This window comes from Caloenas nicobarica, chromosome 31 (genome assembly GCF_036013445.1).
Source record: "Caloenas nicobarica isolate bCalNic1 chromosome 31, bCalNic1.hap1, whole genome shotgun sequence".
Taxonomy (NCBI): Eukaryota; Metazoa; Chordata; class Aves; order Columbiformes; family Columbidae; genus Caloenas; species Caloenas nicobarica.
The window spans coordinates 2894690-2918751 of NC_088275.1; the positions used below are offsets into that span (position 1 = coordinate 2894690).

At 46.7% G+C, this 24062-nt stretch overlaps 3 protein-coding genes across 3 annotated transcripts; all 3 read right to left on the minus strand.

Moving 5' to 3' along the window:
• Positions 1 to 11370: 11370 nt before the first annotated feature.
• On the minus strand, positions 11371 to 13189 carry LOC136000139 (loricrin-like). Its single transcript, XM_065653853.1, has 2 exons — positions 13152 to 13189; positions 11371 to 12323 (listed from the first exon to the last, which is right to left on the minus strand). Exons 1-2 carry the CDS (start codon positions 13173 to 13175, stop codon positions 11712 to 11714), a joined length of 636 nt encoding a protein of 211 aa, XP_065509925.1. The 5' UTR covers positions 13176 to 13189; the 3' UTR covers positions 11371 to 11711.
• Positions 13190 to 14997: 1808 nt separating this feature from the next.
• Positions 14998 to 17685, minus strand: LOC136000086 (loricrin-like). Its single transcript, XM_065653768.1, has 2 exons — positions 17660 to 17685; positions 14998 to 17214 (listed from the first exon to the last, which is right to left on the minus strand). The coding sequence occupies exon 2, from the start codon at positions 17197 to 17199 to the stop codon at positions 15190 to 15192; it is 2010 nt and encodes a 669-aa protein (XP_065509840.1). The 5' UTR covers positions 17200 to 17214; positions 17660 to 17685; the 3' UTR covers positions 14998 to 15189.
• A 2119-nt stretch (positions 17686 to 19804) lies between these two features.
• LOC136000068 (uncharacterized) lies at positions 19805 to 23404 on the minus strand. The gene is made up of 3 exons (XM_065653745.1): positions 23333 to 23404; positions 21598 to 21970; positions 19805 to 21549 (listed from the first exon to the last, which is right to left on the minus strand). The coding sequence occupies exons 2-3, from the start codon at positions 21947 to 21949 to the stop codon at positions 20060 to 20062; spliced, it is 1842 nt and encodes a 613-aa protein (XP_065509817.1). The 5' UTR covers positions 21950 to 21970; positions 23333 to 23404; the 3' UTR covers positions 19805 to 20059.
• Between the last annotated feature and the right edge of the window lie 658 nt (positions 23405 to 24062).

Genomic DNA, 24062 nt, shown 5'->3' on the forward strand with positions numbered 1-24062 from the left:
CTTTCTGGAGTATCAGCAAAGCTGTAGGGAAGAGAGAGAGACCATCACGCTATAATGGCTGCTATATTGTAACCTCCTGAATTTTCCTTGTCTCTTTTTCTGTAGCACTCTTTGGGAAAGTTCTTTTTCCTCTGCTTTGTAATGTATGGGATATCTTGACCTCGAAAGCAATACTGCCTTGTCTTTTGGGGGATACTCTGCCATGGTACAGCTCTGACGAGAATTTCCCTACCAAGATGCTACTGTTGGCCTTTTAAGGTAAAATTTACTTCTAAAACTCTACACTGTTTTGTCTGAGATATCTTCCCTTCCATCACCATCTAGTTTGAGAATTAATTCCTTGCTGGGTCCCCAAGACATAGTGTCTTTGAAGATTTGGTCTTCAATTCCTCCAATTTTGCTGTCATCTCATCTGCTGTAGAATCATAGAATGGTTTAGGTTGGAAAAGACCTTTAAGATCATCAAGTCCAACCATTAACCTAACACTGCCAAGTCCCCTTTGCTGTGAGCGAAGGATGAGCACCCTTTGTGTAACTTACATGTTCAACAACCCACTCGCAAAGAATAAGAAAATTCTAAGACAAAACCAAGATCTAAATGCAGAAGTTGTCAACTATAAGTCCTATGTGAGCTCCTGCTGTTCAATAGTAGATAAATCGACATAATCCAACTTACCCTTTGTTGGATCAAGCAAGAAGAAGAGCACTGAGATCTGATGCTGAATGAATGAGGAAGAGGGGATGGCGAACTTTTATATCTTCCAAAGGGTTACCTGGTAAATTACACATCTCTTGGCGATGCTGGCAATTAAGTAGTCACATTCATATTTATCTTCTGTGTCTAGTTTTTAGCATTTACAGTTTGACATAGTCAGGAGAAACAATTATGACTTTTTCCTTAGCATGTTAATAGGCAATGGATTTCCCAATCTGCTTTATAAGGGAATTTTGAAGGTAGTTGCATATTTGCATATGAAAAATGAACCTAACCCTAGAGTTATTAAGTGATTTGCCATTGAGCAACCAATATTGCATCAACGCACAATTCAAAATTGTTGACTCTTAACTTGCACGCTGCCCCTTGGTCTCTATGGTAGACTCACATTTTGATTGATTGATTTTTTTTTTTTTTTTTTTTTTTTGGTGACACAAGGGACTGTAATTAACAGCCACAACTCACATGCATGCTATTTAGAGGGAAGCTGTGTTGGCTAGCTCAAATGCACCTAACGCTTCAACACTGGAGATGACGTTAGGAGGACGTCTCCGATTCCAGATTTTTGTTCCTTTTGCGAGTCCACCAACCATCAGCTGTTTTTCTATTGTGCAATGATATTATTCTGTTTACATTCCTCCTGGAAGAAGAGTATTTCAAATCATAAACAGGAAGGATTTGGGCTCAGAAGCTATCACCTACTGGCATTCTGTTTTCAGATCACAAATTGCCTTGGGCTCCTGCCTTAATTAAGTAGTTTTGTAATTTTTTACTCTTTGCAGTGTTTCACTATTTACTACCAAGTTTATCTCACAATGACCTAGGACTAGGCTTCCGGACAATGAAACAGGTAATTGTTCCTTTCCTGTGACTTTTATCCAGGTGGATGCTTCAGGAACTCTTCAGGAGCATCCCATGGGTCAGTCCTGATGCAGTGAGAACAAGAGGGTCAGAGAGTTGCTTACTGAGTTCACAAGAAAGCAGCTAACCTTATTGGGATGGTCTTCACCCTCTTGAGAAGGCCCTTGTGTCAGTTCTCTGTCGTGCAAAGTGCATTCGTCTCACCCTTTTTGAGATACTCTGCGTAAGTTGTTTAATTTGATGTTAGCTGTTGAGCTCTTTGTGACACTGATGCAGAGAAACAGGCACTGGCAGAAGGAAGTGAGCAATCCTGTTCCAGAATAGATGTCTCAGCTAGATGGGCTGGCAACTGGGCAGATAAAAACAGTCTTAGCTTGTAAAAAATAGAGAGACATTTAGCATTTATTTTTAAATGTCTGCAATTTTCATTGAAAAGGATAATTTGAAGTTCAGTGAGAGAAAGAGCGTTTGAGAAGTCCTCTGGGTGACTATTCGCAATTTTCAGACACCTCAGAATTTTTGTAATTCTGAATCAGACTGACGAATGAAGTATGAGGTGCTGCTGAAGTAGGGAACTGTGAAAGATAGTCCTAGGCTAAATATGGTATAGATGAGCTCTCTGTTTGTTGTCCATAAATGCATTAATCTGCCACAGAAATGTATCTGGAATGACCGGCTTTTGTTCATTTTGAAATTTCAGGATGTGAGCATTTTGTGATAAGTTTGAGAAGAAAAGAATGAGGAGCTGTGACTAAGAAATCAGAGGTAAAGATAATTCCCAAGTAAAGAGGTCAAAGAATAAAAAAATCATAAACTTTTTCTATTTTTGGAAATGAAATTTTATTGTCTCATTTGCACGTTTCGAAGGCTGACACGTCATATGTAAGTCACTATCAGCAGAAATAATTCTCAGCCTTTTGGAAAAGAACATAAGCTTGGTCTTGCATGCTAAACAAGTTAAAACAGATCAGATTTATATTTTGAAGAAAATTCTAATCACATAAGAGGTGTTCGAGGATTCACGCAAACAAAAAATGGGAAAAGAGAACCAGTGATTGAAGCTTTGGGTATTGAGAGCATCCAAGCGACGAGTGAGCCAGTAGGTCTGGCTCCCAGGCCTGGATCCTGCTGCTAGTACTTGGGGCATGTTGGTGGCAGCTTGCAGATGTTCTTGGTGTACTGGGGGCAGTAGGGAACCGGAGGGCAGTAGCGCTGCACCGGGGGGCAATAGGGCTGCACGTAGCTGTACTTCTGCACAGGCTGGCTCTGGATGGCGTAATGGCAGGAGGACCCCAAGTCATGGCAGGACGACCGGGATCTATGGCAGGACAACCAGGATCCAAGGCAGGAAGGCTGGGATTCATGGCAGGAGGTTTCATGGCTGTGGGAAGACCTGCGGGAGCACATCTTTCTGGAGTACCAGCAAATCTGTAGGGAAGAGAGACCATCACGCTGGTACAGCATCACCAATGTACATGGGCATACCTGCATTCCATAATACATTCTGGAATTCCCCTTTTTCTTCCTACTTTCTAGTTCTTTAGGGTAAGAAATTTATTTAAATGCTGCTTAGGTACTGGGAGATGATTTCTATCACCCACTAAAAACATGACCTTTTACAGATGCAATTTGCTTTTTGGAGAAAAATGACTCACAACATCCATTGCTCCTATGCAGCCCCAGACCCTCCAGTGCCTTCTACTCAAAAACTTTGAAGCCTCTTTTCCATAAAGTCCTCTAACTGTTCTCTCTCTGTGTTTTCCAGTCTTTCTGTTACTTTGGTTTGATTTGAGCCTCTGTCTGTGAAGACTATATCCTGCTTATCATTTGCCTTAATAAAATAGCTCATGTGGGTAACAAGAACTTTGACTCTGGTGTGACCAAGGTCCAGAGGTAAGGAGTATCATACTCCAACTCTACCAAAGCTTGTAGGAAAGCAGTTTGTTTCATGAAGAAAATCAAGAGAAATAAAATTATTGGACTTACCTCTTCAGCAACAGGAATGGATGTGTGTAGGAGCAGAGAAGTGAATGAAGGCAACTGGGATGAGAAACCTTTTATACTCTTTAACCAAAGGGTAACTCTTTATACTCTTTAACCAAAGGGTTATCTGGGACATGAGACATCTTTTGGCCAGTGTAACCTAATTACATATCCCAGCCCATTTCTATCCACTGTATTCAGCTTCCGACATTTTCCCTTTGATGCACTGTGCTTTTGGCATTGTAATTGTCCCTTAGGTTATTAATAGCACTCTAATTCCTTCACCTCCCTATGAGAAAGATTGGAAGGTATTTCATGCAATGTGATGCCAGTATCAAAGAAACGAATGGATTTGGTCATTGACAACAAGTATCAAGTGGAAGAGATGTTCGTAATTCAGAAGTACCAATTCCTCAAGCTGTGCCAGGATGTCACATGGACCAAGAGCTAAACGTGATCACACCTCCATGTGAAAGAAAAATGATTACTAATGCTAACTCATGCAGATTATGTTTCGGGCAGGAATACTCTAGCTGAATGGCCCAGTGGTACCTGATATTCTCATGAGAGATTCAGCATTGGCACAAAGGTATCCTTCACTGAAAACTTCAACCTGCTTGCCTGGTGTGTTGTGTCAAGGATTTCTTTTATTCTTGTTATAAATTCTGTTTTAGTCTAGCTCTGTGATGTGTTGTCGATGGCAGTGATATCAAACCCCAGAGCAGAATGGTTAGTCAACCCTCCATCCTAAATCCTGCCCACACTCCAAGAGATGTAGTTATTTTCCCTCCTCTTTTCCTCTGTCCTTCTGTTGTGTACCTCTAATTTTTCTCCCAACATTTTAAATTAAAATATGTCTTTAGTTTTCTTTCTGGAATTTTTTACCAGTCGAGGTTGTGAGAAGATGGGCCATGTGCCTACCTCCAGAGTAAGACCTTTAATTTCGCAATAATATTGAAGATGATATTTGGACTATTAACTGTGATAGAGAACTAGTATTGCTGTCAAGCTTTCAGTACGCAGCCATGGCGTCTCTGCAGCTCTTATGGAAACACACATTAGACAGGATTGTAGCTCAAGGAAAAATAAACAAAACAGCGTAGTGTGGTAAAGGTAGATGCTTCTGAGTCTGGATTTTCCCATGAATCATGTATGAACTTCAGTCTTCCTTTCTGTGTCTATGTACAGGTCGTGCCCATCTAACCCAGCAATTACATTTTCTTGCCATATAAAAGGCAAGAATGTGTCAACACCAGGCTGGCATTGTGGATTAGACATCAGGCACAAGTGATTTTGGGTGATGTTCTACTGACTCACTGGGATCCCTCAAACAGGTCCATTCACATCTGTGATTCAGTATCACAATGTACAGAAGGAACCTGTAAATACTTTATCATGCTTTTTGTAGTCTGTTTCTCACCCACTCTTCTCCTGCCTCTTTCGAGGCACTGTCCAGAAAATGACCTCTGCAGAGGTTGCCCTTGGCACAGGCATCATTGCTGCCGTGGCCTTCGTGGCAGGGGGAAGGTGGGGACTATTTCCTGCTGAATTTATGCAATCTGCTTTCCTGCTTCACTTCCCAGGGGCGTGTGCTGACATAATAAGACTCCAGCTGGGGAGAGATCTGCTGTCTCCATTCCTCAGGCTCTTCCTAAGTCTTTCCTTAAATGACGCAGCTCAGCTTAGACGAGAGCGTAGGTGAGAACTTGGACTGCTTAGAAAGAATTAAGATAGGACATTTTATCTCTCCTTCCCTCTAATGCTTTCAGTCAGACTCAAACTCAGGCTGGAGCCTCCAGCCTGGCTTGGTTTCAACCTCCCCTTTGGCACAGGGTGGGTTTGGCACTGGCAGAGGGGTACCTGGGTGTCTAGGGGGAACAATGACCGTTTGTGGCACTGTGTAAAGCCTTCATGCAAAGTCAGAGCTGCACGTCTCTGACCCTGATGTTCATTCCTTGTACTTGCAATCACATACCTTGCATATGGGAGTGATGTTCCTTGTTATTTTAATTAACAGTAATAATAAAACAAGTGCTAATAATAAGCTTCTTGTTCATTTCAAAGATCCAGTGCAAACCCTTTGTTAATTAAATGTCCAGAGCATTACACACAATACTGGTCTCATCCCATAGAGGCACGAATTCTTGCAGCAATCTGCCTCTGTGCTTACGGATACTGGAGGAGAACCTGGGGATGAATCTAGTGCAATGGGAAATACAGTTGTTGATTTTTACAGCCATCTTTCCATTTGATATTCCTTTTTTTCTGCATCTATGAGGGAAGCTCAGTACTTTTTTACAGTTCCTGCTGAGAAAAGTTAGCTTAAACCTGGGTAGGAACTGGGAACATTTTTTTCTTTTGCAATCTGTCTCTTGTTTTCCAGACGCGAGTGGTGTTTACAGGACTAGAGTTCACAATGGGAGTCAATGCTGCAGTCCATAGCCTGACTTAAACCAAATTTTATTTTGCATCAGCCAGTATTTCATGTAGGCGATATGGATTTTTTCTGGGATTTTCGAAGAAGATAGAGTTACCTTGCACAAAATATCTGTCTAATCCCATATTCTCTATTCAGAACAGGTCAGAAAGAAGACTAAGTATGATGTAGTCCTTCCTCTTGTTTCTGGTGATCAGTGATTTTTGCACTTCCTAGGTAGACTCTGCATTTGTACTCAGTAGCCATGTACATATTAAAAAGCTAAATCTTTGCTTTTATCTCCTTTGAAATGTTCCTGTGAGGATCTGAGCCTCAGGGCCAGTTGTTTCAGAGCCAAGGGCTGGGATTAAAGAGAGATGCTGATGTACACCTTCAGCCCCAGACAGCTTTTCCAAATCCAGTGCTTGGCTTTATCTGGCAGATGCACAAGATGTAGGGACTAAAGAGCTGAGATTTGAAACGCAATGGGAAGGGAGGAAACTGTTTTCAAGCTGGGAAAAGCACCACTTGCTAATAAAGGTGGACTTGGGAATGATGCTAAGGCTATGGAGGAGGATAATGGTGGAAAAACACTAGGACACCAGCAAGTTTTGTGAGCTTTAGGTTTTAATATCACATCTTTGCTACTGGAGACAGAAGCAGGAAATCGACGGATTCAAATCATCTTACATGCGAGGCAAATCACATTTCTGCCATGCTAATGCCACTTTGCATTATCAGGAGCGAGGAGAGGTAATTTGTGCTGGAGGGAAGGGGCAGAATCTGCCCAAGCTCGAGGTTGCATCTTGCGGAGGAGAGGGGAGAGGTGCAACCCCATGTTGTGCGCTGACCATCGGCTGGTCCTTGTCCCTTCACTTCTGCTGTTGTGGGGGCCACTGCGCCGGCTGCTTGATCTGCTGCTGCTGCTGGCAAGGAGCGGGAGCCACCGACACCTGCCCGGGCACAGTGACCACGGGGCCCTGGGGAGGGAGGACCACCACCGGCGTCACATCCTGCACGGCGTTCACTTCGTGGCAGATGACCTCCTCAGAGCTGTGGCAGGAGGAGCCTCCGCTGTGGCAGGAGGAGCTCTCGGTGCTGTGGCAGCCTCTGTCTCCACGGGAGCACATTTTTCGTTTGGTGTGGGGATCCCTGGGAAGGAGAGACCTTTGTCATTAGACACATGAAGTGCAGCGTGCTTTCCCCACTACACTTCGGGTTCAGATTTCCTTGACATGTTTATAAGCCTACTGGGTCTTGGTGGGATTTGCCTGTTTACCCGTCCTGTTTCCCTGGGTTGGGGTTTCAGGCCATTGTTCCAGATCAGCACTCACCATCTGAACACCCTCGCGAGCCCCCTGGCAGCCCCCATCTCCATTTCTGCTGGGTTCTCTGTGCTATTTCCATGCTCTCTTTTGTTGCCTCCCACAAGCACTCGTGCAAGATGCCCTGGAGTTATCTCGGGCATGTGTAATGGAGGAGCAGATGCGCTGTGGGGTGTCAGTTTATGCTGCACCAGCAAGAGGCATCAGGGCAAAAGGATCTGGAAAAATTTGCAGCCTAGAGGGGCACTGGAACAGCCAATGAATTTGGAGCTGGGACTGGCAGTATTAGAACCTCAGCAAAATACACTTTCAAAGCCAGGTGCTCAAAATGAAGAGACTCCCATGCTTCCTCCCTGCTTGCGTCCTCCTCATCCTTTCCTTCCTCTGTGCCCTGTGGACTCTTGGCTGGCAATTGCCCAATTTCTTGAGGCATGAGGAATATCCTATAAGCATATCTAACCCTCTTCTGAAGAGACAAGCCTCTGGAGCTGAAACTTCAAGGAGACAGAAGGCACCCAGGATGCGGCCAGCTGAGCTGAAAGCAGTTCGTACTATTCCTTCCTCTCATAGCTTAAAGCTACATTCTCAGTTCTTTCCTAAATTTCTTCAAGGGCACCTTAATACTTTCAGGTCCTGATATTTTCCAAGGGAAAGGAGACTGGCTTGCAAGTGCAATTAAAATTCCTAGCTTAAACACAAGGTTTCTCATGAAAAATCAGCCTGCCATCTCATTCATTCCCCCATCCCGTTCTCTACTTTTTATTTCCAAGTTTATCCTTTGGAAACTAGGAATCCTGAACACTGAAGTAATCCAAATATATGTACGTGTGATAAGAACAATAGATTTTTCTTAGCATAGGCAATTTTGAGGCCAATTTTGACAGCGCGAAATTGCCCCAGGCACTGAGGCAGAACATGGCTCTCAATAATCCCAGCACCTGCAGACAGACCCATCTTTGTAAGCATAGCTCGGCTCAGTTCACCAAATTTTCACAGCATTGAAATGTTAGCAGTGTAGTAATAACTTACCTTGGCTGTAAAGGCTCTGAAGAGGGAGCGGAGCTGAGTGGATGAGATGCTTTCCCATCTGAGAACTTTTATATGGTTCCTAGCTCTCTTCCTGAAAATGCAATAAACCCCTGGGGAAAAATGACCAACATATTTACAAAACAGCCACACCTCTAATTACCCACCACCTTCAAAAGCTTATTCAACCCGGTTTCTTTGATTGACTTGTCATACAGTAGATTGTCTTCCTTGTGTTACACAGCTTTAATTGCTGCCCTGCCCCACACAGGTTGTAGTGCACAAAGAGTGAAAACTGTGTGGGTGGTTTGGCTGTCTCACTGTCATGCCAGAATGAGTTTTATATTGCAAAATGGGTGGCAAAGGTGGTGCTTTTTGGGTTTCTATCCTCCCAAAACCTCTTGCCCAAAGTCTGGTGGGGAGGAGAGGTCACGACTTTTCAGTCACGGCTACCTCTAACTGCTCTTGGCAGGACTGGAGTCTTGTACAGTGGACAAGTGCTGCCCCTTTCAGACCCTTACCATAAAAGATGGCGAGTTTTTAGAAAGTCCTCATCACATGTCCTCTGAAAACATCTTTAAAGTTGCCCTTCACTGCATAAGACATCTGCAGGTGCCAGAAGCTTAGCAACTGAGGGTCCCCTCTTGATCCTTTCTCTCTGACTGTGTCACTTTCCAGAGCAATAAAACCAGGATAATGAAACCTGTGGCAGAGCCCAAGAGCTACCACTGGAAAGGGGTGTCTCAAAACCAGGTACTGACATTGACATAGTTACCACTAATTTTCATTGCTGACATTTTTCCTGGCTCATACTGAAAAGCCCTGAACAGAGCTGAACTTCTAAAATTTATGTTTTTCTAATATTTTGATTCTTTTTCAATAGCCTTCAGAGGAAGTAGCCGTTTTCTGTGATGGGAAATGCGTGCCTACGGAAGCCGCTCGGGCAAGCCTTGCATACATGAGTAAGCTGTGAGTAAAGTGACAGCTCAGAGACCACGTGCCCAAGTTCACCACGCAGCTTGAGCTCTCCCAGCATTTCCCTGGGGTGGGATGGGTGCACCGTGCAGAGCAGCGGACTGCTGCAAGCCTGGGGCACTTGTCTGTCCCTGGTGCAATCTGCTGTGCAATCATCACTTTGCAACAGCCCCGGTTTCTCCTCTTCCCTCCCATTAGCAGCTTGACCATGCAACAAGGTTCACTCTGTGTTTTTATTAATTTTGCATCTTAACTCCCTCTGCCAACATGGGCGTCACAAGGTTTTGTTGGACAGAGATCGACTGAACATCTAAAGCAAAGAAGAGTGGCTCCTACTTGCTATCTCTAAACCAATTTTTTTAGTTTCTATCCAGAGGCGCCAGCTAGCGACTTTCATCAAGAAGCCAGATTCATGTTTACCATTCAGCCTGCCTGTTTACAAACGGCCGGACCGGGGGGGCCATGGCTTTTGCAAGCACTGACATGCTTGTGGATACAAGTCCTGTGTTATCGCAGTTCATCAGCCACGCAGGATGAATCATTCCTTCCCTGTTGCACAACGAGCAGGAAGGAAACATGCATGTGCAAATGTCCAAGTGTATGCCCGCCTGTAAAATCCAGTCTCTGCCTGCTCCCAGTGTCATGCTGAGGATGAGCTGTGTCCTCTCTGGTGTGCAGAGAAAGACAGTGGGATGCAGATCTGGCTCCTCATGTCCAAGCTCTGGAGGCAACAGGATCCTCCTTCTCCGGTGGTTCTATTATTGTATCATTAACCTAGCTTAGTTATCATTTATGCTTGAGGAAGGTTTTTAGATATGAGCCTCAAAGAACCAGACAGGTGTGCCACTGAATAAAAAACGTTCTTTTAAAATGTTTTCAGGTGTTTTTTTTTTTTTTTTTTTTTCCTGGAGGTGGGGGGAACTGAAATTTTTGAATGGTTTTTGGTCAGGTAGTTGAATAGACAACACGTTTTTGAATACTCCAGACTCAATCAGTTTTCTGGAAGTCTCTTGGAACTTGTTTGAGCTTTCTGAGTTATGTTGCCTTCGATGTTATCAGATGAAGTAGGGATAATAACAGAAATCAATAATGAAGTAGTAGATTTTAGAAATATAAGTAGATGCGAATAAATAATAATGCTGTCTAATTTTAGACTGGAATTTAATATGGTTGGTGACAAAATCTTGTGTAACATTCTCTGTACCACAGCTCTCCAGTCTTACAACATTTTACTCCATGAAAGATACCCGTTGTGGCACTGAACACGGGTCTGGAGCTCAGATGATTTTGCTTTTTGTAAGCTCTGGTGTTTTATGAACATAAGGGCAAAGTTTTACAGATGGTTATTGAGGTAAAAAGGTCAAAATGCTCACAGGTGGACGAAAGCAGCAATGGTAAAAAATGTTTTACAAAGGGATTTAGTGCTCCTTTGCCTCCATTTTAAACGGCAACGGATCTATGGGTGCTTTTTCCTCCATCATCAGTATTTGGAGGAGTCAAAAAACCTCCAGACAACAGTCTCATAACACTAATTGTTTGGCAAATACCAAGTTACAACTGGCACTGGATGTTCAAGCCTCACTGATGCTGTCCCATCAGCACAGCACAGAGGAATTGTCTTCTTCCTCTGCCTAATTTGGAGTCTAATCCTATCAAAAAACGTCATGAAGCAGGTTAAGGTGAAGAAGCAAACGAGCTTGTTTGAGTTGCTTCATGCCACTGTGCAAGCATAAGGTTTACGTGATCCAGCTTACAACATCATCTGCAATCTCTCTGGGATGGGAGCCTGGTGTGTAATTGTTTCCAAGTAAACAACCTTGTGCTCCCAAGGTCACGATGTAAATAATAATCAGTTGGAAATCACTTGAGTGTTTTGTATATCTCCCTAAAGTAGCCTGCAGACTCTGGTCTGAGTACCCTCGCATGGGATCTCAGCAAGGCAGAGCATTTCCATTTGGTGGAAACAGCACGAGGGAAGCTTTGACTTCAACAAGACTGAAATTAAGCACCTTCTCTTGCTGTTGAACATGATGTATTTTAATTCTATTAGAATAAATATTACACTTGAGTATGGTTGTAAAATACATATAAAAAGTGTTGGAAGATAAATCTTGTGTTGTCAAGTAGACTCCTTGGGTATCTATCCGTATTTTGAGTGAAGTAGCCAGAAATTAAAGAAATCATTCAGATACTGGAATTTCCCACAGACTATGAATTTTTATTTTCCAACCCATCAGCAAAAGGAGATGGAGGAAAGACTCTTCTCCTGTCACCAAAGCACAAATCACTTTTCTGAGCAGTGCTCACAGCAGCACTGCTAGCACAGCCCACCACGAGGAAGGCAAACCTCCCCAGCCATGATGACACATCCGGGGCACTTTTGCTTGAGCAGGGGTGGCTGCTGGGACAGTCACTTCTTCTGGCTGTGTGGCCACTGGCTGCTCTGCTTGCTCTGCTGGGCCTTGATGTTGGGAATGACAACGGGGCATTTCTGCTGCATGTCCTGGAAGGAACCACCACCTCCGTAGCTGAGCTCTGGACCTGAGTGTCCACTGATGCCATAGCCTGATCCTGTGCTACAATACCCAGACCCACCTCTGCCCCCACCTGTTAAGGCATTTTCTCTCGGTGATGCATCATATCCGTACCCGGAGCCTCCTCCTTCAGTGATGCCCAGTGTCCCGCTGTGGCAGGTGGATCCTCCACCACCACTGCCATAGACAGGTACTGTCCCTCCTGCAGTGCTCCAGCCAGATGTCCCCCCACTGTTGCTGTTGTCTATTATAATAGATCCATCCCCACCACATGTGTAACCCCCGGCAATGCCGTAGGTGGATGATGTTGGAATGGGCTGGCCAAATGAAGGTCTCCGGCTGTAGGTGACTGAGCCTTCCCCACCACAGAAGAAGGAGCCATGTCCATGGAGGTTTGACAAGCCCCTGCTGCCACTGTGGTGTGAGGATATCTCATTGCTGTAGCCCCTGTTCCGGTGGGCACATCTCCCTCGGAGATACTGATAAATCTGAAAGAGGAAAAAAAGAAACAAACCAAACCTGTACAATTTTCCTTCATTTTTGCACCATGGCAGGTGGGGAGGCTTCAGGCAGTGTGGTCAGAAAGGCTTTGCCAGGGCCTGGAACAATACCAGGTTTTGAAACAGGGCATTGCAAAGCTGTTCTTCAAATGCAAGAGTATTTTAATTCTTACTGGGATAGCTTTTCTGTTTCTTATGTCCAGGGTGTATTTCCAGAGAATTTAAATCTGAAATATATTCTTTTAACATCCAAAAACTGCCGTGGTTCTCCCTGCTCTTCACGACTGTAAATGCAGAGCTGTAAAAATAACAAGGATTATCCTTGCTTCTGTGTTTAAACTGTTGCAATTGTGGTGGATCAAAATTTCCATGCAAGACAACATTGCCAGCTGTATTATTGCTGTCATTGTGTTTCATCCCCAAGGTCTTTTACAGAAGGTAATCGGCATAGCCATAGAGGTATGTAACCACTGTGAAGTACAGTACAGGCTTGTTGTTAAATAATATAAAAAAAGTGTCCTGCGCGTTGCAAACGTGTTTAAAACTGCAAAGGCTATGCAGTCACCACATGCTGGTCCCTACAGGCTCATCTGGGGTTTTAGCGTCTCAACCCCATGGCTCTGAATCCGGTGACCTGACTCCACCTTGCTTCCTAGTGATCTGATCCACACCATAGCAAGAAATCATACAGACCCTGAGAACTTTGCTGTGGATGCTCAGGCAGTGTGGCTACTGCTGCAAGCATATGTTAAGATCTGAGATGAAGCTATATCCCATGAATATGAAACAATAAAGTCTCAGAAAAAGCAGACTTACCTTCCTCATCCATTGGAAACACATTTAGAAGATAAAAGTCGACCGAATGAGGAGCTTTATCAGACAGGAATATTTATATGGCATTTAGCATATATGGGAAGTGAGACACCCAGAGGAATGGAAAGGATTTATTTACCTGTCAAACTCTGATTTCAGTGTTTATTTTGACTCATGGCATCCGATCAATATCTTTCCTTCCTGCTGCTTGTTGCGTTGCATGCAGCAGTAATTGGTACTTCTACTTAATGATCCTATTCCTGTGCTCCTGTCCTGACCTATGGAACACTGCTTCATCCTCCAGTGAGGTGGTGATGCTGGCGGAGATCAGGGGAGGTGGGTGGGAGCATGGGTAAGGGAAACGCTGGGCAAGAGGATTAACGAGTGTGGGGCAGCGGGTGGCGGTGACTGGGTCCTGCTCAGGGAAGGGGCAGGGAGCAGAGGGAGGCTGCGGTTCAGTGACGTGGTAGCACTCATGGTCTGGGGCATCACTGCAAAGATAGGTGTGAATCACTGGTACCTGGGAGATAGGATGGCGAACGCTCAGAAAACATCTAGTGGCCACATATCACATTGATCCCTTCAGCATCTCACTGGTGGCCCCGGTGAGAGATATTCTGAGCAAGACATTTACATTTGAACTTGAAGCTCATCAAAAGTGAAGTAGCTGGCTTGGGCATTTTGCAAGGGTGCTGGAGATGCTGGGAGAAAGCTTAGGGGCCTCGGAGAGCATTGTGGAAGTGTATATGTTCTAACACTTAAACCCACTGTGGCTGGGTTACTCCTCTAATGACGGAATATGCCTCCAAATGCCTGCCTTCTGCATTTTCATCTGTTGTGTTCTTCCTCTGCTTGGAAAGAGCATCAAGCACCAGAGACTCCAGGGAAGCTGATATGGGGGGCTGCATGGCCATATGTTGTGGCCATGCTGGTAGTGCTGCCCAGTACGATGTCCACACTGCAGCCTGTGCTGCTCCACCTCAGCCCCACAGCATGGCTCTTGCAGGCTGGACTAGGTCTGTTCGGCTTGGAGCAATTTTGCCATGAGGACAGAGAGTCCCAGCTTTGGCAAAAGGCCACGTCTACTGAGCAGAAAGCAGCACACAGGGGTGGTGGTGCTGCCCTCAGCATTCCAAAGCAGATTTCAGAAGCTTGGGCAAGGAGATTTTAAGACCTGGAGGCATGATTTGGAGTGTGTTGAGATGGCTGAGGGACTTGCTGCTGGTTTTACTTCCTTCTGCCTGGCCCAGGGTTGATTTGGCTGACCGAGTGCGTGAAGCTTACTCTCTGGGTAAGCTTTGAGGTCTGCAAAGCTGGGAGGGAAGTGGACATTGACTTGGTGTTTTTGGCCACCATGGGCAGCAAGAGCTGCTATGGATGGAGTGATCCCTGCTTTTAAGGACTGGGCATGATGGGCTTAGCTGTGTCTCCCAGTGGCACTACGCTGCTCCACAGATGTTGCCATTGGGTGCTGCTACCTCAGAGGACTTAGAGACATGAGCTGGGATGGCTGTACCATGTGCAGGTGCCAAAGGAACTTCGTGTGATGTGGGTGCTTGATGTTTTAGGCTGTGCTGTTACTCTGTCACAGAGCCCAGGAGGAGAATGAAGGTGCAAACTCCCTGGGGCTATGAACTGGGTGGCTTTACAGTTGCATCTACAGCAATGTACTATTGAACCCATAATCTTTCTACAGAGTGACATGTCTCATCAGATCAATTTCTAGCTTTCAAGACAGTAAGATGGTGTTTGAGAATACAAGAAAAAATCTCAAATACGGCAGCTTTTTTTATTATTACATTTATTAGATATCAACAGTACTCCTTGAAAATGCAGCAGAGCCTCATCAAAGGAGTCCCAACAGCAGCAGCAGGGCACGTGGCTCTTCATCCTGGAGTTCTCAGCACAGGTTTGCAGCAACAAGGGAAGAGAAAAGGACATGCTGGGAGGAAACAGGCTAACAGACCCAGGTTTGGAGGGAAAAAGGTGACATGGCAGAGGCAGGGTTGTTCTTGCTGAGTGCCAGGGCCACCTGTGGCTTTTACTTGTGGTGGCTGGGGGGCCAGTGGCAGGCCTGTTTGGTCTGATGTGACTCGATGTGGGGAATGACAATGGGGCATTTCTGCTGTGTGGAATGGCCAGACCCTCCACTGCCCCCTCCAGAGCTGATGATGATTGAGTGGCCTGAGGAACCACCACCACTGGATCCTCCACTGCAGCATCCAGAGGAACCTCCACTGCTTCCACCTCCGATTATGATCTTGCCACCAGAAGACCTGCCACTGGATCCTCCTCCCATGCCATAGCTGGATCCTCCACTGCAGTATCCAGAGGAACCTCCACTGCTTCCACCTCCAATTATGCTCTTTGATCCTGAAGACCCACCACTGGATCCTCCTCCCATGCCATAGCCTGAGGATCCCCCACTGCAGCATCCAGATGATCCGCCACTACTTCCACCTACAATTATGGTCTTGCCACCAGAAGACCCACCACTGGATCCTCCTCCCATGCCATAGCTGGATCCTCCACTGCAGCATCCAGATGATCCTCCTCTACTTCCACCTCCAATTATGCTCTTTGATCCTGAAGACCCACCACTGGATCCTCCTCCCATGCCATAGCCTGAGGATCCCCCACTGCAGCATCCAGATGATCCTCCACTACCTCCACCTACAATTATGGTCTTGCCACCAGAAGACCCACCACTGGATCCTCCTCCCATGCCATAGCTGGATCCTCCACTGCAGTATCCAGAGGAACCTCCACTGCTTCCACCTCCAATTATGCTCTTTGATCCTGAAGACCCACCACTGGATCCTCCTCCCATGCCATAGCCTGAGGATCCCCCACTGCAACATCCAGATGATCCTCCACTACCTCCACCCACAATTATGATCTTGCCACCAGAAGACCCACCACTGGATCCTCCACTACAGGATCCAGATGAGCCACCTCCTCCACCACCTGAGCTAATAATGGTTTTCTGGCCTGATCCTCCACTGCCACCACTGTATCCTCCTCCCATGCTGTAGTCTGAGGATCCCCCACTGCAGTATCCAGAGGAACCTCCACTGCTTCCACCTCCAATTATGATCTTGCCACCAGAAGACCCGCCACTGGATCCTCCTCCCATGCCATAGCTGGATCCTCCACTGCAGTATCCAGAGGAACCTCCACTGCAGTATCCAGAGGAACCTCCACTGCTTCCACCTCCAATTATGCTCTTTGATCCTGAAGACCCACCACTGGATCCTCCTCCCATGCCGTAGCCTGAGGATCCCCCACTGCAGCCTCCAGATGATCCTCCACTACTTCCACCTCCAATTATGCTCTTTGATCCTGAAGACCCACCACTGTATCCTCCTCCCATGCCGTAGCCTGAGGATCCCCCACTGCAGCCTCCAGATGATCCTCCACTACTTCCACCTCCAATTATGCTCTTTGATCCTGAAGACCCACCACTGTATCCTCCTCCCATGCCGTAGCCTGAGGATCCCCCACTGCAGCCTCCAGATGATCCTCCACTACTTCCACCTCCAATTATGCTCTTTGATCCTGAAGACCCACCACTGTATCCTCCTCCCATGCCGTAGCCTGAGGATCCCCCACTGCAGCATCCAGATGATCCTCCACTACCTCCACCCACAATTATGATCTTGCCACCAGAAGACCCACCACTGGATCCTCCACTGTGGCAGCCGCATGAGCCGCCTCCTCCACCACCTGAGCTCACAATGGTCTTCTGGCCTGATCCCCCACTTCCACTGCTGGATCCTCCTCCCATACTGTATCCTCCTCCCATGCCGTAGTCTGAGGAGCCCCCACTGCAGCAGGATCCACCTCCTCCACCACCAGAGCTGACAATGATCTTGCCAGAGCCCCCACTGCTCCCGCCATAGCCGGCCGAGCCTGAGCCCCCACAGCAGGAGGAGCCCTGGGCCTGGTAGCCAGAGGAGCTGCCTCCATAGCAGGAGGAGCCTCCGCCGTGGCATCCGTCGGACTGGGAGGATGTTTCATGGCAGCCTCCGGAGGTCTGTCTGGAGCACATCTTTGAGCAGTGACCCTGCAAGAAACAGTGTGCTTTTTACTCAAGTGCAGTCACTGCCATTACATAAATTTTCCCCAGCCAGAAGGACCCGTGTACAGCCCAATGTTATTGGCAGATAGTCTCCAGACTCAATCAACTTCCTTTCTTCTAAGCACTTTGTGCTTCATGGATCCCGACCACACAAAGAGCTTTTTGCTAACAGGAGATTGCTGAAGTTAATTAACTCATCATTTAAAGTTTTTTATCCCACAGCTGTTCCATCTCTATACCAACCAAATGTGACTCCCAGTATCATCGGATGATTCTGCTTCTGCTGACATTCACAGGAGACGTAAATTTGTCAAAGCCACCTTCCTCACCTTCAAGCCACCACCCACCAGGGGTACTTTATACAAGCATTTATGAATTGCGAGTATGAAAGTAAGAGAAGAACCACTCCCTTTGGCAGAAATGGACTTACCCTTCTTGGTTCTGACAACGTGTACGATAGAGCAAAGCTGAGCGAATGAAGCACTGTGAGATCCAGCAACTTTTATACTGTTTCTAGTGTCCCCAAGCTGGGAAGTGAGGCATCCAAAGGAATGGTGATAGGTTTATTTACTAAACGAGTTGTGCTCCTTCAGCCCACTTGTCCTGACTCATTGAATCGGATCAATGCCTCTCTAGTGCATCACTTCCTAGGCTATATGCAGTTTGGCCGCAGGTATCAGTCGTGAGCTCAGCTCCTGCAGTTGAGTTTCAAGATAGGATTGTGGGGCTCTAGGTAGCACCCTCCACTTGAGCTGGAGGATGCTGCTGGGGTGGTGGCTGACAGCAGAAGGGCCTGTGGAGACCCATTGTTCCCTTGTGTTACAGACTATGGACATGCCCAGGGGAACTGGCTGCCCAGAGAGGTTGTGGAGTCTCCTTCTCTGGAGACATTCAAAACCCACCTGGATGCATTCCTGTGCAATCAGCTCTAAGTGAACATGCTTTAGAGGGTGGGTTGGACTAGATGATCTCCAGAGATCCCTTCCAACCCCAACCATTCTATGATTCTGTAACAGGGGGCTGCACTGGGTAGGACTGCTGTTGCTGGGACAGCAATGTCATGTGCCTGGAGTTTCCCACTATGCCAGTGTAGTGTCAATCATGATTTTTATTTGCGTGCATGTGCTGGTTTGACTGAAAAGGAGTTAATTTTCTTCATGCAGTTAGAAACCTTTCTTTTTCATAGCTAGCACGGTCATTATTTGGACTTAGTTTGAGAAAAAGAGATAACACCCCAGCACAGAATTAATGTTTTTAATTACTTTGGTCTGAGAGCCAAGGATGTTCTGAGCGCTCTGCCCACAGGTGTGAGGCATCAAGGAAGCGGGGCATGGATGGGACAGACCTTGACTGACATCCAGACTGATCAATAAGAGTATTCCATCCCATTAGCATTATGCTTCATATTTAAGGAGAGTCAGGATCTTCTTCTCTTTCTCTCTCTCTCTCTCTCTCTGGTGTTTCTGGAGAAGCAACAAGAGCTGAGGATGCCCTGCGTTTCTGCTGTCACCTCGAGAGCTTCTAAAACTTGGCTCCCCACTTCCTTGGTGCTGGGACATTTCTGGCTGCAGGGATATTTCAACAACAACATTCCCACTTCCTTGAAGTAGGACCCCAATCTTTCTGTTAGCACTGTGCAGGCAATAGCAGTATCTGTGCAGTTCCCAGACACTGGTGTTTTGATACCCTATAGCTTTCCACAACAAAATGCCAGGCAACTCAGCTGTTCCACTGGCAGCACTTGCTGAAGGAACTTGTCCAGAAGTATTTTGAGAATGTTTGCATCCCTGGAGTCCCTTAGGGGAAAGGACAGAGGGTAGAGGGACATGTAAACACAAAGCTCTTTTACCTGCTATAGGTGTGGGTCATTCCTGTCTCTGCTGGGACACTTCCAAGCATCTATCATCTGCCTCACATAGTTCAGGCAGAGGTTAATTTTCCTTTCCCTGCTAATTGCCAGAATATACCACATCAAAGAAATAACTTCCCAGAGGGAAACTCCCTCTGAAGACTCATACCTGGAGCAGTGTTTTATTCCTGCGGGAATGAGGAGATCCCTAGTTACCCCACACTCAGCATCTCAGCCCTTGGAAGGAGCTTTCTGAAGTCCTGTTCCTACTGCTGACTCTGCTGGGAGGTCAGAGCTGGAGCAAGGGTTGGAGATACCCCTCATTTCTCTTCCACAGCTGCTTGGGGCAGCTGTGGGCGCTAAGAGCTCCAGCACCACACACATGCAAGGGCCTCAGCTTCACACCTCTAAGAGTACCTTGTAATCTGTTGCATTAGAGTATGAGAGTTTTTATGTCTTTCCTCTCCTAACCCATTTAAAACTTCCTTGGGCAATGCGTGGTAGCCAGACTGCAGTGTTTAACTTTGTGGTACCTTATCTGATGGGCAAAAGTCAGGACAATGAGTAGCAACAGCAACATGTCATCTCTTCTACAGGTAGGTTTCTAATGCATTTGTGCTCTGGGTTTTTGTTACAACAGCATCAGCTCAGAATAAACTCATAATAATAGAAATAATGCAAATGTTGTGGTATAAAGCAAAATCCAACCACTCAGACACTGACGCGCTCTAGAACTACAAGTTTTATTGTCTTGTGCAAGCACTAGAAAATTGAGGCAGAAAACAGACATATGAAACAATGCTGGCTGAAAGTTATTGGTATATAACACCAGAGGCTCTGGTCAGCTGGCGAGCTGAACAGAAATATCCCAAGGAAGAGGAGAAAAGAATAATGTAAATATTCTTAAATTTAATAGAGAAAGAAACATGATGCATGTTTGCACCTTGGGCTTTCTTGATCCGAGAGTCCCTTCTGCAGGCACTACTTGTGTTTAGTCTGTGGTGGCCAGGAGATTGGCTGGGTCTGCTGTTGAATGGACAGACCTCCAGAACTGGATGAACCACCTCCACTGCCACCTCCTCCAGAAGAGGATGATCCATGGCTCTGGTGACCTGAGCCACCTCCACCAATGATGCAGATGGATCCTTGACCATGGTGGCTTGAACCACCTCCTCCGCCTCCTCCTCCTCCTCCTCCTCCCATGCTGCCACCTCCAATGCAGATAGGACCTTGGCCCTGGTGGCCAGAACCACCTCCGCCACCACCACCACCACCACCAATGCAGATGGGACCTTGGCTCTGGTGACCTGAACCACCTCCTCCACCTCCACCTCCTCCTCCTCCTATGCTGCCACCGCCAATGCAGATGGGGCCCTGGCCCTGGTGGCTTGAACCACCTCCTCCACCACCACTTCCACCACCAATGCAGATGGGACCTTGGCCCTGGTGGCTTGAACCACCTCTGCCTCCTCCTCCACCACCATCACCAATGGAGATGGGACCTTGGCTCTGGTGACCTGAACCACCTCCTCCGCCTCCACCTCCTCCTCCTCCTATGCTGCCACCTCCAGTGTAGATGGGGCCTTGGCCCTGGTGACCTGAACCACCTCCGCCTCCTCCTCCTCCTCCTCCTCCTATGCTGCCACCTCCAATGTAGATGGGGCCTTGGCTCTGGTGACCTGAACCACCTCCGCCTCCTCCTCCTCCTCCTCCTCCTATGCTGCCACCTCCAATGCAAATGGGACCTTGGCTCTGGTGGCCAGAACCACCTCCACCTCCTCCTCCTCCTCCTATACTGCCACCTCCAATGTAGATGGGGCCTTGGCCCTGGTGACCTGAACCACCTCCACCTCCTCCTCCACCACCAATACAGATGGGGCCTTGGCTCTGGTGGCTGGAACCACCTCCTCCACCTCCTCCACTGCCACCTCCGATGCAGATGGGGCCTTGGCTCTGGTGACCTGAACCACCTCCGCCTCCTCCTCCTCCTCCTCCTCCTATGCTGCCACCTCCAATGCAAATGGGGCTTTGGCTGTGGTGGCCTGAACCACCTCCACCTCCTCCTCCACCAACAATACAGATGGGGCCTTGGCTCTGGTGGCTGGAACCACCTCCTCCACCTCCTCCACTGCCACCTCCGATGCAGATGGGGCCTTGGCTCTGGTGGCCAGAACCACCTCCTCCGCCTCCACCTCCTCCTATGCTTCCACCTCCAATGTAGATGGGGCCTTGGCCCTGGTGACCTGAACCACCTCCACCTCCTCCTCCTCCTATGCTTCCACCTCCAATGCAGATGGGGCCTTGGCTGTGGTGGCCTGAACCACCTCCACCTCCTCCTCCACCACCAATACAGATGGGACCTTGGCTCTGGTGGCTGGAACCACCTCCTCCACCTCCTCCGCCTCCTCCACTGCCACCTCCGATGCAGATGGGGCCTTGGCTCTGGTGGCCTGAACCACCTCCACCTCCTCCTCCACCACCACCAATACAAATGGGACCTTGGCCCTGGTGGCCTGAACCACCACCACCTCCACCACCACCACCTCCACCTCCAATAATGCAGATGGATCCATGTCCCTGGTGTCCTGACCCAGCACCACCTCCTCCACTGCCACTGATGGATCCTTGACTCTGTTGGCCCGAACCTCCTCCTTTTCCAAAGGAGGAAGATGATATGTGGGTCTGGTAAATAGCACCACCGCCACCACCACTGCTTCCTCCTCCATGGCAGGATGATCCTTGGGTCTGGTATCCTATAGATCCTCCTTCACCACTACCGTGGCAGGATCCTCCTCCACCACCACTGCTGTGGCATCCACCAGACTGTTCAGAGATCCCGTGGCCATCACCCTTCTGCTGACGGGAACCCATCGTCCCAGGCCTCGAGCAGTCCTCCAAGAGAAAGAGAAAACAGACCTTAGCAAACCCAGAGGGAGAAAATCTTGTGTTATTTTGCCTCCCCATACTCTTCCAAAGGCAGGCTGATATAGGAAAATGTCTTCTGTTGCCTTTTTGCCCCCTGGCCCCCATCCGCCTCTGGTAGTTAATGCAAAAGGATATTGTCAGCCTCAGGAATTTATAATTTAAAAATATTACGAGGAAGGACCTGGGAAGTTTTCGTCTCATTCCATATCCCTTGATCAGGTCTTCTACAGGGCCTCCTCTATTAATATATAACAGTTCTCTTTTTCTAGGATAGGTGCAGCAGTAATCATTTCTCAATAATTCCTTCTTGCAGAAGGTTGTCATAGTGGCATGCCACTGTAAAAGGTACACAAGGCCGTGGTACACCAGAATTACCCTTACTCAAATGTCATTTGGGAACTTTGAAAGATCTGCAATGCTTAGGGTTAGATATTAACATTACATGCCATACAAGAAATAAAGAGCAAGGCTCATCATTTGCATAAAAATAACTTTGTTGCACTTTGAAATTCTTCAGTCTTGATTTCAAAAAAGCACAGTGACTGTTTTATTTCTTCTTCAAAATTGGAAGAAAGAGGAACAGCCACTGGAAAAGATATCAGCAATGCAAAATATAAAAGCAGCTGCACAAAGCTTCAGTGGAATGCTCTAGGTCACCACTTGCAAGAGCTTGATGGGTGCCCAGACAGAAACCTACAGGGATGCTGCAAAGTTTGAACATTTCTTTAGCACTTAACACCCAGCACAGCCCACATCCTCGTCTGCTGGCAGTAGTCATTTATATTCCTCCAACAGGCAAGTGACAGCTCTACTAATGAAAAGGAACTACAAGTCAGTGGGCTGAAGTATCCACACACACCACAGGAGAAAATGGTTCCTCAAAGAAAAATGGTGGCCCAGAGAACCCTTTTCAATCTAGATGAAAGGCTGGAAAATGACAACAGTGTCTCATTTTGTATTTCAGTTCATTTGTTTCCCATCCTTTGCTAAATAGTTGCAAAACCTCTTTCTTTTTCCTGTCCTTTTTCTTAAGCTTTGTACTCCAATAGAATTTAGGAGCCACCTGTATATAGTAGTATCACATGGTGTTGGGCCCAGAGAAATCAAAGCAGCACCAGAAGTCATGTTTTCTATGTCCCAGCTCTCCTCCTTTTCTGCGTGATTAAGTAATCTCACATACTGAATAATTAGAAAAAAACCAGATTGTAAATAAGCAGGAATTTTTGGACAATGAGACCCAGCAGCCATATTTAGTCCCACCTTTTTGAGTTTAGCATTCCAAGTCTAATCAACCAAGTTAGTTTTCATCAGTAGCATGAAATATCTTACCGTGTCCCACGGCACGAACCAGTGGAAAGAAGTCAAATGGAGTGAGGAAACCTGGTGTGTGAGAACTTTTATATAGCATCTAGTCCTCCTCTTGGAAAGAAACACTGATTGATTTATTTACCAACCAAATCCAAACACAACTACCCACTTAGCATAATCTTGGGCTTGTCATTTCTGATGTTATCTCTCTTCCACCACCTCTTTTGTTTTCAGCTGTATTAAATTAATCGGGTGGCTCCACCTACTACAAGTAGAGTGAAGAAATGAGAAAAAGCAGACATGCTCTTGGATTTTCAAAAAAGACAAGAGATTTACTTTCACATTCTCCCTACACAAGAGTCCAGCATTCCAGAACGGAAACATGATGGGGGAAAGAGGATCTTTTGTCTTTATAGACACAGATAATTTATCTCTCATTCTATAAAATGTTTCTGAACACCCAGACGTGGCTCTGTCATGTCATTATATTGTGTCGTAACTGACAGATCAGTAGGAGCACATTATATGTTTCTAATGACACCCACGTTATTGCCAGGGGCTGTAGGGACACACATTGGACTCTGGTCCAATGACTTTAAGCTCTGAAAAGAGAACACATGCCTATAGAGCGAGAGGCTGAAGCGATGCAAATCTGGGAGGTTCCAGGTGACTTACAGCCTTGGAGGATTTGGCCTACAGAGTAATGGAGGAAAGAAACCCAAACAGCCAAAGGAGGAGTGATATTCATGTA

What these genes read in the sequence shown, in the direction of transcription:
- LOC136000139 (XM_065653853.1), bottom strand. Translation starts at nt 13,175, where the DNA reads ATGTGTTTCCAATGGATGAGGAAG. An exon ending in GTTTCCAATGGATGAGGAAG is followed by an intron (nt 12,324 to 13,151) that starts GTAAGTCTGCTT and finishes TTCCTCTTTCAG; the next exon opens with ATTTATCAGTATCTCCGAGG.
- LOC136000086 (XM_065653768.1), bottom strand. Translation starts at nt 17,199, where the DNA reads ATGTGCTCCAGACAGACCTCCGGAGGCTGCCATGAAACATCCTCCCAG.
- LOC136000068 (XM_065653745.1), bottom strand. Translation starts at nt 21,949, where the DNA reads ATGGGTTCCCGTCAGCAGAAGGGTGATGGCCACGGGATCTCTGAACAG. An exon ending in TGGTGGTGGAGGTGGTGGTG is followed by an intron (nt 21,550 to 21,597) that starts GTTCAGGCCACC and finishes GTGGTGGTGGAG; the next exon opens with GAGGAGGTGGAGGTGGTTCA.